This window comes from Eumetopias jubatus, unplaced genomic scaffold, assembly GCF_037043125.1.
Source record: "Eumetopias jubatus isolate StellerSeaLion01/CBP00866 unplaced genomic scaffold, mEumJub1_p1.0 scaffold_4, whole genome shotgun sequence".
NCBI lineage: Eukaryota > Metazoa > Chordata > Mammalia > Carnivora > Otariidae > Eumetopias > Eumetopias jubatus.
The window spans coordinates 2,510,546-2,523,288 of record NW_028274810.1 but is presented as its reverse complement, the minus strand read 5'-3'; the positions used below and the strand labels follow the sequence as shown (position 1 = coordinate 2,523,288).

At 48.8% G+C, this 12,743-nt stretch overlaps 2 protein-coding genes across 4 annotated transcripts; one reads left to right on the top strand and one right to left on the bottom strand.

The window, feature by feature from the left end:
• Positions 1 to 1,452: 1,452 nt before the first annotated feature.
• Positions 1,453 to 4,251, top strand: TIPE2 (TNF alpha induced protein 8 like 2). 2 transcript variants are annotated; one of them, XM_028088205.1, is made up of 2 exons: positions 1,453 to 1,541; positions 3,190 to 4,251. In XM_028088205.1, the coding sequence occupies exon 2, from the start codon at positions 3,195 to 3,197 to the stop codon at positions 3,747 to 3,749; it is 555 nt and encodes a 184-aa protein (XP_027944006.1). In that variant the 5' UTR covers positions 1,453 to 1,541; positions 3,190 to 3,194; the 3' UTR covers positions 3,750 to 4,251. The 2 variants fall into 2 exon arrangements, with proteins under 2 accessions (XP_027944006.1, XP_027944007.1); XM_028088206.2 differs by having other exon boundaries at positions 1,458 to 1,541; positions 3,153 to 4,251.
• Positions 4,248 to 12,689, bottom strand: LYSMD1 (LysM domain containing 1). Of its 2 annotated transcripts, XR_003606872.2 has the most exons (4): positions 11,778 to 12,689; positions 5,896 to 6,260; positions 5,297 to 5,504; positions 4,248 to 4,691 (listed from the first exon to the last, which is right to left on the bottom strand). XR_003606872.2 is itself a non-coding variant. In XM_028088204.2 (3 exons), exons 1-3 carry the CDS (start codon positions 11,955 to 11,957, stop codon positions 5,360 to 5,362), a joined length of 690 nt encoding a protein of 229 aa, XP_027944005.1. In that variant the 5' UTR covers positions 11,958 to 12,689; the 3' UTR covers positions 4,248 to 5,359. The 2 variants fall into 2 exon arrangements, 1 of the variants encoding a protein (XP_027944005.1); XM_028088204.2 differs by having other exon boundaries at positions 4,248 to 5,504.
• Positions 12,690 to 12,743: the final 54 nt, after the last annotated feature.

Below are 12,743 nucleotides of genomic sequence, written 5' to 3'. Positions count from 1 at the left end.
CCAATGTTCCAATCCTTCCCCTTCTGCTGGAGCTTCTTATAAAACCACCAAAGCCTGAGGTCTCTCATCAGGCCTCATCCTGTGCTTAAGCAAGCTAAACCCTGATCCAGCAGGCCCTCCCACAGCTAAAAACCTAATGAAGCCTCTAACCCATTCCCACTGAGCTACTGATGTCTCTCCCCTGATCCAAAATGCCAAATGTCTCCCTACTGCCCACAGGAGAAGTGTGAACACTTGAGCAAGTCTGTTAAAGCCTACCGTGATCTGCTTTTTCCTTCTTCACTTCTTTCTCAAACCACCTGGGCTGCAGACATACAGAATAAATCAGCACTTTCGAAGTATGCCCCATATTACCCTTATTTGTTGTATGGCTTATGCTAATTCCCATCGTCTGGGAAGCACTTCTCCCCCATTTCTGCTTAGTAAATAGTTGAATCCATCCTTCTCATTCTGCCTCTTCGGCCTTCCTATCAGAAATAATCTAAACTTCTTTTTACTCTCATTATTCTTCCAATTTCTATTAAGTTAATGACGTCATTTGACTTGCATTGTAGTTACATATGCTTAAGTTTATCTCCCTGACAAGGCTGTCTGATTCTTTTTTTTTTTTTTAAGATTTTATCTATTTATCTGAGAGAGAGAGAAATCGAGCACAAGCGGGGGAGGGGCAGAGGGAGCCGGAGAAGCAGACTCCCTGCTGAGCAGGAGCCCACCCCAGGACCCTGGGATCATGACCTGAGCAGAAGGCAGACTCTTAACCGACTGAGCCCCCCAGGCGCCCCAAGGAGCATTCCTGATGGAATCCTAAATACTTGGGCCTCCTTCAGAAGCTGTGCCTTCTCTTCATTTCTGCATCCCTGTAGCGACGACAAAGCACAGCAAGCAGGCGGGCTTCCGCCAGTGGTTCAATGCTGTGCTGACACCTGCTGGTCACATCTGGTTTGGCCGCCCTGTCCCCAGCACCTTCCTCTCTAGGATTAAGGGTGGGGACAGTCCATGCCACCCCTTACCCAGCCAAGTACCGGAAGCCTATGTTCGTGGTACCGCTGCCCTGAGCACCACCCTTCCCTGGAGACTCCAGGAACACACTCACATCTGCTGGTCTCTGGCCCAACTCGGCCACGTCCAGCCTAATCTTCAGAACTTCCCCCACTGACCCCCACCCTAGCAATTTGTACTTTACATCCTTCCCAGTACCACAGAAATATAAGAAGAAGATCTCAGGAACTGGGCATCAAGGAAATTAAAGAGGCACACAATTTGAGAACAGAGGATGTGCAATCCTTCCTCCTAACCTCGCAAAACCAAGGCTATTTCCTACAGAGTGCTATTCCTTTTAACCTTTGTTGCATTTCTAGGAGGCTCTCGGGCCACAGACTTGTCTCGAGGACAGTGTGATGAACCGGAGGTTGAGCACAGAGTAGGTAGGCGGGGCTTGAGGGGTGGGGCCAAGCCAAAGGGCCTCTCACTTAGGAGCTTCTCCATTCTGTCAGCTCTCCCAGAACGTCCAAGGCAAGACTGGCACCCAGCGCACGCAGCAGGTGAGGGGCCGTCAATGACAGAAGGGTAGAGGCTTTAGGGGTGATGGTGGCAGAAGAGTCCCGGCTCTGTCAGCCTGAGCCTTCCATGTTGTGAGACTCTCACTTGACAGAATTCTTGGGTCCCCAGCAGAGGCCTAGCTCAGTCTTCCCTGGGGCAAGGCAGCCTCAGAAAGACATGGTTTGGGACGGTACAGAGGCAGGGCAGAGGCATGGGGGTGATACGGGTGTGTGACAGAGTACTGAGAGATGTGAGGACATCATAGGAGACATGGAGGTAGACACAATGGCCAGAGGGAGAGCTTGGCCAGAGGATCGCAGGGCAGGACCCAGACAAGAGAAAAAGGGAGGCTGAAACAGGAGGGAGAGGACAGTGGACCAGAGAGATGTGAGATAACCACGGGTGCAACGAAGAGCTGGGTAACAGGAAGGCCAAGGAGGAAGGAAGGCTCGCATGGAGCAATCTCCTCTTCCGGCTGTGGAGCCCGGTCCAGAAAACCCCAGGCAAGGCCAGGAGCAAAAAGTGAGGTTTCAGCTTCCCACTGGACTGATGCAGCGGGGCAGGACCCTCCCCTCAACAGTACCCATCTCCCCTGTGCCTTCAGACTCCCATTTTGGTTTGGGGGAGAGGGCGAGGCTGCTCCTCACTGCGGTAACAGCCACATCCTGCAGAGCAGGGGAGGGGGAAGTAAGAAGCAAAACAACCAGAGCCACGGGCAAGGACCATGGGGAGAGAACCCTGGATATGCGGCGCTGACGTGCCACCAGGAGGGTCCTCGGTTCAGTCCCAGCCGAAGACCGTGGGCCTCTAGTACTACCCGGCCCCCCGGAGGTGTTTTTTTCTCATGCTTCCTTAGTCTGTATCAACCTCATTGAAAGCGTTCCAGGGAAGGTTTCTTTGGGTTCTGTAGTTCGAAGCCCATTTTAATCATTTGCTAGTGACTTTGGCCAAGTTGCTTGATTTCTCTTAGCTTCAGTGTTCTCATGGCAAGATGGGGACGCCTACCTTACAAAGGGTTGGGAAGACTGGGACAATTCCCATAAAGCACTTGGCACATATGTTCTCAATAAACGTGAGTTATTATTATCAGGACTCCTGGGACCCCTACCTCACCCACTTCCTTAAAGGCGGTATGGCACATGAGCTGCCACGGACTTTTGGGAGTCAGGAAGATGGTTGCGTTTGACCTCGGGTAAATTTAAAGCAAGCCTCAGTTTGCTCGGCTGTAAAGCAAGGCGAGTAACAGCCATACCTCATAGATGTACGGTACCCAGTCAGTGTCCCCAGTGGTCGCTGTGACAACGAGCCGCCAGGTGAGGCTTATCTTTTCCCCTGTAGCCCAGCAACAGCCGACTTCCCCTTAAGGCTTCACTTGTGGGGGCTAGCAGACTGTGTGCCCTCACGCCCCCACCAAAGCTAGCATGCCCCTCTGGGAAGTGTAGAGATGGAGATTTCCTACAGTTCCACAGGAAAAGAAATGGGAACAAGGCAGAGAAGACTGAGGGGACCCAGGAGGCAAAGATGACAAAGAAAGATGACAATGAGATAGAAACCAGAGAAAGGGGGAAAAGCCATTTCTCTCTTTCTAAGGAAGCCTGTGGCGTTTCTTCTAGTATCTGACCGCAGACCCGCCCCCTCCCCCTTCCCCAGGAACTATGGAGTCCTTCAGCTCAAAGAGTCTGGCACTGCAGGCGGAGAAGAAGCTACTGAGTAAGATGGCAGGTCGCTCAGTGGCGCATCTGTTCATGGACGAGACGAGCAGTGAGGTGCTGGACGAGCTCTACCGCTTTTCCAAAGAGTACACGCACAGCCGGCCCCAGGCGCAGCGCGTTCTCAAGGACCTCATCAAGGTGGCCGTCAAGGTGGCCGTGCTGCACCGCAGCGGCTGCTTCGGCCCCGGCGAGCTGGCCCTGGCTGCCCGCTTCCGCCAAAAGCTGCGGCAGGGCGCCATGACCGCGCTCAGCTTCGGCGAGGTGGACTTCACCTTCGAGGCGGCCGTGCTGGCCGGCCTGCTGACCGAGTGCCGGGACACGCTGCTGGAGCTGGTGGCGCGCCACCTCACGCCCAAGTCACATGGCCGCATCCGCCACGTGTTCGATCACTTCTCCGACGCCGGCCTGCTCACGGCCCTCTACGGACCCGACTTCACTCAGCACCGGGGCAAGATCTGTGATGGGCTCCGGAAGCTGCTGGACGAGGGCAAGCTCTGACGGCCCGGGACCCAGCACGTCCTACCTTAGCCGCAAGGCGGACTGAGAAAACCACACCGAATGGGCTCTCTAACCCTGCTCATCTGCACTAATGCTCTCCAGTCCTCAGGCTTCAGTCTTTCCCCAGAGTGCTTTTGCCTCTGAGACCACCCCAACCCCCCAACTGCTGGTGGAGAAGAAGCAAAGCTGAGGGTTGAGGCCTCTCTCCCACTCCAGCCCCAGGACAGGAAACAAAGCTGCCTGAAAAAGACGAAGTGAAACTTGGATCTCTATTTCCCCCATAAGGGACATTTGAAACAGGGAAGCCCCCTCCATTGTGAACCAGGGGAAGAGGCATAGCCCAACTAACCCTTCAGGGGACACTAAAGACAGAAGGGCCCTCCTAGACCTCCAGCTCCAGGCAGAGCGTGGACAGATACCAGAGGCTCTGTTCCAGAGCGCAGGAAGAAGGGGCTAGGGCAGGGGAAATTCTCACAGGGGAAATAAAACTACTTAACATGCACAGGGCTCAATGTTTAATCTCTCCAGCTTCTTATACCTTACGACCATCACAGAGGCAAGAGATACAGAAACACCACTTATCTCACCTCTCACCATTTCCATACGGGAGACTGAGGCATAGTTCCAAGTATCACTGGGGTTCCCTTGCCTACTTCTGCTTAAGAAACTAAACAGAACAAAACAAAACAAAAACCAACTGTACCGCAGATCAGTGCTACAAATTGCAAATAAATATGCAGTGAGGAGCAAGGCCTAGATCAACAGGCTCTGGTGGGGAGGGAGTGTAACAAAGAAACTCCCACAACAAAAAGTCTCCCCCAACTGTCCTCTTCTTCAAACTCCAAGGTAATTCTTCTTTCATCCCTTGCCTCACACAGGCTGAACAGAGGAGCAGGTTAGATGGGTGAACTGGTGGCATGGAGAGTTCCGGTCCCTACTTTGCTGTTTTTTGTCAGAACAAGAGTTATGAAAAAGTTATGAACTGGTTAGTCAGAACTGAGCCCAAACACTTTACTTTGAGATTGGGGGAAAGGCCCAGCACCGTCTGCCATTCTCTGCAGAAGGGCTAGGTCACGGATTGCCCCCTCCTCAGTAACATGCTTGCCTAAGAAGGTGGCGAAGGTGGGGTACCGGCAGTCACTGGCTCTCTGGTCCTGGACTCCCCTCGCCCCAGAACTATAGAAATCCCATTTTTCAGTTACAAGAGGGAAACAATAAGATACAGCAAACAAATACTACTTCAATATAGCACCAAATAAATTAGGTATTATAGTCGGAAATGGGGAGGAGGCTGGGGGCTGGGGGAGTCCTTATCTCCCTGCTCTAAGGCCAAGGAATGGTAAAAGGGATGGGAAAGGCAGCCGGGATGTAAAAAGAGCCTTTTGAATCTAAAAGACAGCTCTAGATTCAGCCCAAGAACTGAGGAGGATTCTATTCCCCATCCCCAGTAAAGCTTTCCCAGGCCAAGGAACTCTAGATCGACAGGAGGCTGGGAAGATGGCAGGAGGGAGGGAGGTGGGCTGGGAAGCCATGTTCTTGAGCCTCACCTCGGGCTCCTCTCCCCCTCAAGTTGCTCCTTCAACATCTTCTCTCAATCAGTTCTGGGGACATCAGAGTTTGAAGATTTCATCCTCCTGGTCCCGAAGCGTCCGGGTCCGAGCGGTCTGGGTCAGCGGCACTGGACCTAGGACTGCTCGCTGCTGCATCCGTGGGGGGCTCAGGTGAAGGCCTGAACCCTCCCCAGGTACACTGCGGCTGAGGAAAGGGGGCAAAGTGACAGGTCAGGGGAAGAACCTGAGAAAGGGCCCAGTGAAGAGGTACATGGGAAGCTGTCCTCCCCTCCTAATATACATGAGCTGCTTGCTCTGAGATGGAGTCTCATTACCCTCTGGATAAACTCTAACCCTAATGCTCCTTCATGGATCATCAGAGCTACACCACCACTCACCTACTTTACCCCAGTGAGAACAAAGAACCATTTCCTGCTGCTCTACCCATCCCAGCAGCCACTGGCTCTGTTGTTTCAGGGCCACCTGGGCGAAAGGCTTTCCCCTGCTTCGGCTGACTACTTGTGTGTCCGGTCAGGTAAGGCTGCAAGGAGGCAGAAGTCTATGGAGGGGCTGAAAAGGAACCGTTCAAGACTCACCCACTTTCCCCCTTTTTCAGCTTCTGGGCGGCAGCCTTCTTTGACAGGCTGATCTGTGAATCAAGCTTCTTCAGGAAATCAGAGGCAGAGAGGTCATGGATGGGAGTTGGGGGTTCCCGGCCAGGTGTGGGAAGGACTTCCCCGTTAGCACGGCCTGAACCTGTCTCTTGTTTCTTCCCGCCAGCTGAGGGTGGCCGAGCTTCATCCTTACTTGACTGTGCCTCTTCCTCTCCATCCTTCTCTTCCTCAGAATCCAAACCATTGAACAGCTCTCGGGGCTCTGTCAGGATGGGGATGTAGAGGGTTTTCTTCAGGAAGATGGAGTCATTAGTATAAAGGCGGTTTGCACGCTTAATCTGTTCCATCTTTAAAAAAAAGTCACCGCAATTAATGACAGTAATAATATCAATCTTCTATCTGTTCACCATCTCATGCCTTTTAAAGTGATCGTACAGATTCTCATCTGACCCTGTAACAACCAAGCTAAAATACAAAGGGCTGATATTAATATCATTCCTATTTTATTGATCAGCGGTTTCCATACTTTTTGGTGTTAGGGTCCCTTGACATTATTAAAAACTATTGAGGAAAAAAAGCTTTCATTTATGGAGATTATAGCTATCAACATTTAAGGTATTATAAACTAAAACTGAACAAACTGAAAAACGTGTATTTCTTTTAAAATAACCCATTATAGGGGCACCTGGGTGGCTCAGTCGCTTAAGCATCTGACTCTTGATTTTGGCTCAGGTCATGATCTCAGGGTTGTGGGATTGAGCCCCGGGTCAGGTCCTGGCTCAGCAGGGGGTCTGCTGGAGACTCTCTCTCTCCCTCTCCCTTGGCCCCCCATACTCACTCTTGCTCTCTCTAAAATAAATAAATCTTTTAAAAAAATAACCATTACATGTTAACATAAATATTTTAATGGAAAATAACTATTTTCCAAAACAACAACAAATGGAGCAAAAAGAGAGGCACTGTTTTACATTTTTGCAAGTCACTTTAATGTCTGACTTAACAAAAGACCACAGAAGATTCTCCTATCTGCCTCTACATTCAATGGGCTGTATATTAAATATCTTATAGCTTCTGGAAAATAGAGTACACTCATGAGAATGAGAATGAAAAAGACAGAGCCTTATTATCATTACTATGAAAATAGTTTTGACCTTGTGATCCCTGAAGAGTCTCAGGGACTCCAAGGGATCCCTAGACCTCACTTTAAGAACTTCTGTTAAAGATGAAGGAACGGAGGCTCAGAGAGGTTAAGTTACTTGCCTAATACTATCCAGTAAGTTAATGACAAAGCTAGAACTGGAATTCTGGGCCTTTTTACTCCTTCTGCAGATATTCTTCACCTAATATTAATAATTTCACTGACCAAATATTTATTTAGTACCTATTTATTCATCACCGGACATAGTGATTGGCATTACCTTCCACTTGCCACCCAAGGTAGAAATATCAATGCCATCCATAATCACTCTTTTCTTTCACCACCCATACCAAACCGGTCAACAAAAGTGCTGCGAAAATCTCTCTCCTGTCTAGTCTGACCTTTATGTTGATGACCATTACCTTAGAACAGATTCTTAGTATTTCTCATCCGGGCATTACAACCGTTTTTTTAACTGGTCTTCCTCTCTCCACTTCTATGTATCTCCACCCTAACATCTATCTTTCTAAAAAAAAAAAAATTAATCTGACCAACCTACTACCCTGCTTTATCAACCTCCTATGGCTCCCCATTGGCTCAGAGATAAAATTCAAATTAGCATTCAAGGGTTCTCAATCTACCCCCGTAAGATGTCTAGCCTCATCTCTCTTCTTCTGCCACCTATACATTTTGCCATCCTGAACTTTTCATTTTTTTCTGAACATTTTATGATCTTTCACACCTTTGTGTATTTATCTACCTAAATTACTTCTCCACCGTCCCCTTCTCTGATGGGAAAACTTCTTATCAACTATCACTCCCTTCGTGTTACCTTCTCCAGGGCTCCCAAGGTATGCTGTAAATATTGCCACATAATACCTACCCTATCATATTGTTATTCACCTCTTTGCATATTTGTCTTGCCCAAACTCTGTGAGTCCTTTGAGGGCAGGGATGCTGTTTCTGTATCCTAAGGCATGCCTCAGCATCACACAAACCTGGCACACAGCAGAAGTTCATTAATGCTTTATGAGTAAATAAACTAGATAACAAAATATAAAAACCGCAAATGTAGTATGTTAGTAAAAATCTTTGCTATAATGTTTAAAATAAAACTGGATTAATTTGAACAATAAAAAAAGTTAAAATTGGCTTGCAGTTTTGTACCCTTATTTTGCAAAGCGCTTTGATGCTATAAATTTTATTTTGCCTAGGTAATATCTTAAGTCCCAAGCTCCAAGATGTTATGAATTCTGTGAATTTTCTGGTGCTTTTATTATTTCCTAGAAGTACCATATAAGGCAACATCATTCCCCCTTTAAAAAGGATGCAACCAAAGCCAAACCCCAGAGGAGTCCTAGGCTGCTGAGCCAGTCTGCTGAGCTAGAAAGGCCATTAGAATCTAGTTAGTTTAACAGAGCAGTTCAAAGTGAGGATTTTAGAATGAGACAACCTGGTCTGAATCCTAGCTCTACTAAGCAGACTTGTAGTCTGTAGCAAGCTATGACCCTAAGCCTCGCTTTCCTTATCTTTAAATATCTGGGGACTAGTTACAACCACTTCATAAAATCTTATGGAGATAATATGAGATAATATATAGAACTTGGCATATACTAAGTGTTCTTTAATGACAGGTAGATGACAACTCAGGTAATTATCATTATTTAATACCTCTTCCTCATTTTACAAATGGTAAGGAAACAGGTCCCAGACAGATGAAGTGACTTATGCAGCCGCTTAGCTGGTAAGCAGCAGAATGAGGCCAGAACCTGGAACCCTTCACTAGACTACAGAGCTTTTTTGTACTCAGAAGGGTACAGGGCTGTAAGAAAATCTCCATAAATAATAGCTGATTTACCAGTGGCACGGTTCCCTTCTTTGCAGAGCTTCTGAGCCTCTGCTGGGATGGAGGGGCCACTCAGTACTTTCATATCCACTTCCTTTGTTTAGGCCATGGCCTCTACTTGAAATGTTCACTTTCTTATCCTCCCAGTCTCCACCTGTGGAAATCTTAGCCATGTTTTCATTCGTTCAAAAAAACATCTATTAGCTTCTTTTTTAAAGATTTTATTTATTTATTTGAGAGAGAGAGAATGAGAGAGAGAGAGCACGTGAGAGGGGGGAGGGTCAGAAGGAGAGCAGACTCCTAGCCGAGCAGGGAGCCCGATGCGGGATTCGATCCAGGGACTCCAGGATCATGACCTGAGCTGAAGGCAGTCACTTAACCAACTGAGCCACCCAGGTGCCCCAAAAAACATCTATTAGCTTCTATGTGCTGGGGACTATGCCAGACTCCAGAGATATAAAATTGAAAGAAGATAGTTCTGTCCCTTAAGGAAAGTACAGGTTATTGGAAAGACAAACATTTAAAAGATACAAACAACTGGGGGCGCCTGGGTGGCTCAGTTGTTAAGCATCTGCCTTCGGCTCAGGTCATGATCCCGGGGTCCTGGGATCGAGCCCCGCATCGGGCTCCCTGCTTGGCGGGAAGCCTGTTCTCCCTCTCCCACTCCCCCTGTTTGTGTTCCCTCTCTCACTCTGTCTCTCTCTGTCAAAAAAATAAATAAAATATTTTTTTTTAAGATTTTTTATTTATTTGACAGAGAGAGACAACAGTGAGAGAGGGAACACAAGCAGGGGGAGTCGGAGAGGGAAAAGCAGGCCTCCAGCGGAGCAGGGAGCCCGATGTGGGGTTTGATCCCAGGACCCCGGGACCATGACCTGAGCTGAAGACAGATGCTTAACGACTGAGCCACCCAGGTGCCCCTAAATAAAATCTTAAAATAAAAAAAAAAAAAGGCATAAAGGATTACAGGTTTGTAGAGGAGCTACGGGAAGGAACTTCTAAATCTTTCAAGGCCCCTTAAAATTCCCTTAAAATCTACACTTGTGTCCTTCCTTGTCCCTTTCCAGCTAAAAATTAATATTTTTCTGATCTCCAACCCTTTTTTGTTTGTTTGTTTTTAAGATTCTATTTATTTATTTGAGAGAGAGAGCACAAGCAGGGGAAGCAGCAGGCAGAGGGAGAGGGAGAAGCAGGCTCCCCGCTGAGCAGGGAGCCCAATGCGGGGCTCCATCCCAGGACCCTGGGATCATGACCCGAGCTGAAGGCAGACACTTAACTGAATGAGCCACCCAGGCGCCCCTCCAACCCTCTGTTAATACCTCTACAAACTCACCACATTCAGTCACCTGCAATCATTATCTGTGTCCCCATTCATTTCTCACTAGACTGCAAATTACATGAGGGCAATATCTACACATTTTATTTATGTTCCTATCTCTCGGGATGGTTAGAACAGTGCTTAAACATACCAAGCATAGAAATGTTGGCTAGGGGTGCCTGGGTGGCTCAGCTGCGGTTGAGTGTCTCACTCTTGATCTCTGCTCAGGTCATGATCTCAGGGTCGTGAGATCGAGCCTGGCATCTGGCTCCATGCTTAGCAGGGAGTCTGCTTGACATTCTTTCCCCCTCCCTCTGCCCCTCCCCACCCCATGCTTTCTCTCTCTAAAATAATAAATAAATACATCTTTAAAAAATATTGGCTAAAGAATGTTAATAAAAAAATAAAAAGAGGGGCGCCTGGGTGGCTCAGTTGGTTAAGTGACTGCCTTCAGCTCAGGTTATGATTCCAGGGTCCTGGGATCAAGCCCCGCATTGGGCTCCCTGCTCAGTGGGAAGCCTGCTTCTCCCTCTCCCACTCCCCCCTGCTTGTGTTCCCTCTCTCGCTGTCTCTCTGTCAAATAAATAAAATCTTTAAAAAAATAAATAAATAAAAAGAAATGTTGGCTAAATTTGACAGGATATGGAAAAAAACTCATCAGGTTCAATGCAATGTGTTTTTACACCTATTAAATATACCACACCCATAGCCTGAAATGCCTGGTGTAGAGAGTACCTGTTTTGCACCAAGGAGGCCACCCTACTGGAAAGAATGCACAGCGCTGAGGAGTAAAAAAAGAACCAGAAGAGATAGAGTTTAAAAACTTAGAACCAGGGGTGCCTGGGTGGCTCAGTCAGTTAAGCAATGGACTCTTGATTTCTGCTCAGGTCCTGGTCTCAGGGTCCTGGCGTGGAGCCATGAGAGGGGCTCCATGCCTGCCTGTGAGTCTGCTTGGGATTCTTTCTCCCTCTCCCTCTGACCCTCAGACCCCCACCCTCCACAAATAAATACATATATCTTAAAAAAAAAAACAACTTAGAACTAGAGTGGTTAGAGTACTGGTCTCATAAAAACTTAGAATTAGAAACCAGCTCTCCATTGTTTGCTGTAAATGCTTAATCACTTGCAATTAAAAAGTTTCTATGTGGTTAATAGTACGAGCTTTGGAGTCAGACCTGTTTGAATTCCCACTCTAACACTCATTAGTTAGTTGACCTTGGTCAAATTGGTTAGCCAATCTAAGTCTCAGTTTCTTCTTCTGTAAACAGGGGACAATAATTGTATGTTTGAAAGGGATGTGAGAACCAAATGGGCCAATGTATGTAAAGCCTCTAGGATAGAGACTGACATAATAAATAGAAGCAGCTCCTCTCCACTGGGATAGTGGCACAGGATTTGTCCTAAACAGACAGGGCAACACTGAGATGGGAAAACAAAAAGATAAAGGTGGATCAGACCACAGTTAGGAAAATTTCAGGGTAAGTTGCCTAGAAGAGTCATTACATTCTAACGAGGAATAAATTTCTAAATGGTTGTCTGCATCCCGATCGTGGAAGACTCACCGTCACCCCGTATTTGAGTGCTAGTCCAGCCAGGGTGTCTCCGGGGGCCAACTGATGCTCCAGGCGTCTTTCCCTCACCGGGGAGCAGGCGGACTGCACCAGGCTTCCGTAAGAACGAGCCCGGCTCCCTTGAAGCAGTCCTGACCCCCCGAGGGGGGCCTGTCTAGAGGGAGAAGCCATCTCCTCACCCTGTCGACAGCCGGGGTTGCAGCTAAGGGAGACCTGGCTAAGTGCCCGACAGTGATGGGACTGGGGTCTAGGAACGGATATCCAGGGGATTCCTTTCCCCTTCTGTCTCCCCTCCTAACTCTCCGCCTCCCCCGGCACTTCGCGCCCCCTCCGCTCTCGTTTGTCCTCCTTCCAAGCCCCCTTCCCACAAATCTGTGCCGAGTATTCAGTCCCTACCTGAGTCTATCCTTAGCACCCTGCTGACTTTCGACCCTCTCACAAGTCGCTACGTTGACCTCTGACCTTTGAACTGTAGCTACCCTCCTCCACACTCCGCTCAGTTTGCCACCCCCCGCCCAGGTCGGGCAGCCCCCGCCTCCTGGGTTCCCCCAACTCCCTGGCTCCGCCCGGTCCCGGGGTTGGTCCGCTAGTGTCAGGAATAAATCCGGCCCACCCCTGGTGGGCTGTCGGCGGCAGAGGAGACGCGTGATGAGCGCGAGAGTTTGTAGTCCACTTTCCACTCAGAGATCCTCCAAGGCCCGCTCCGCATCAAATCTGTCACAGCATCAAAATCGGTCTCCACCTTTAGGTTCTTGTCTCCCCATACGCCTCGAATCAGCCAAGATGCAAGGGCCGGGAGCCAGCTGGGAGGCAAGCTCTTTGAAAAAAAGACTTCATTTCCCAAAGGCCCCGCGCGTGCGGGGTCGCCGGGTCGCACCGGAAGGGCGGTCCCCTCGGCAGGCTGTGGGCGGGCTTTCCGATAGCGCTGTGCATACAGGGAAGCGCTTCCGGGGAAAT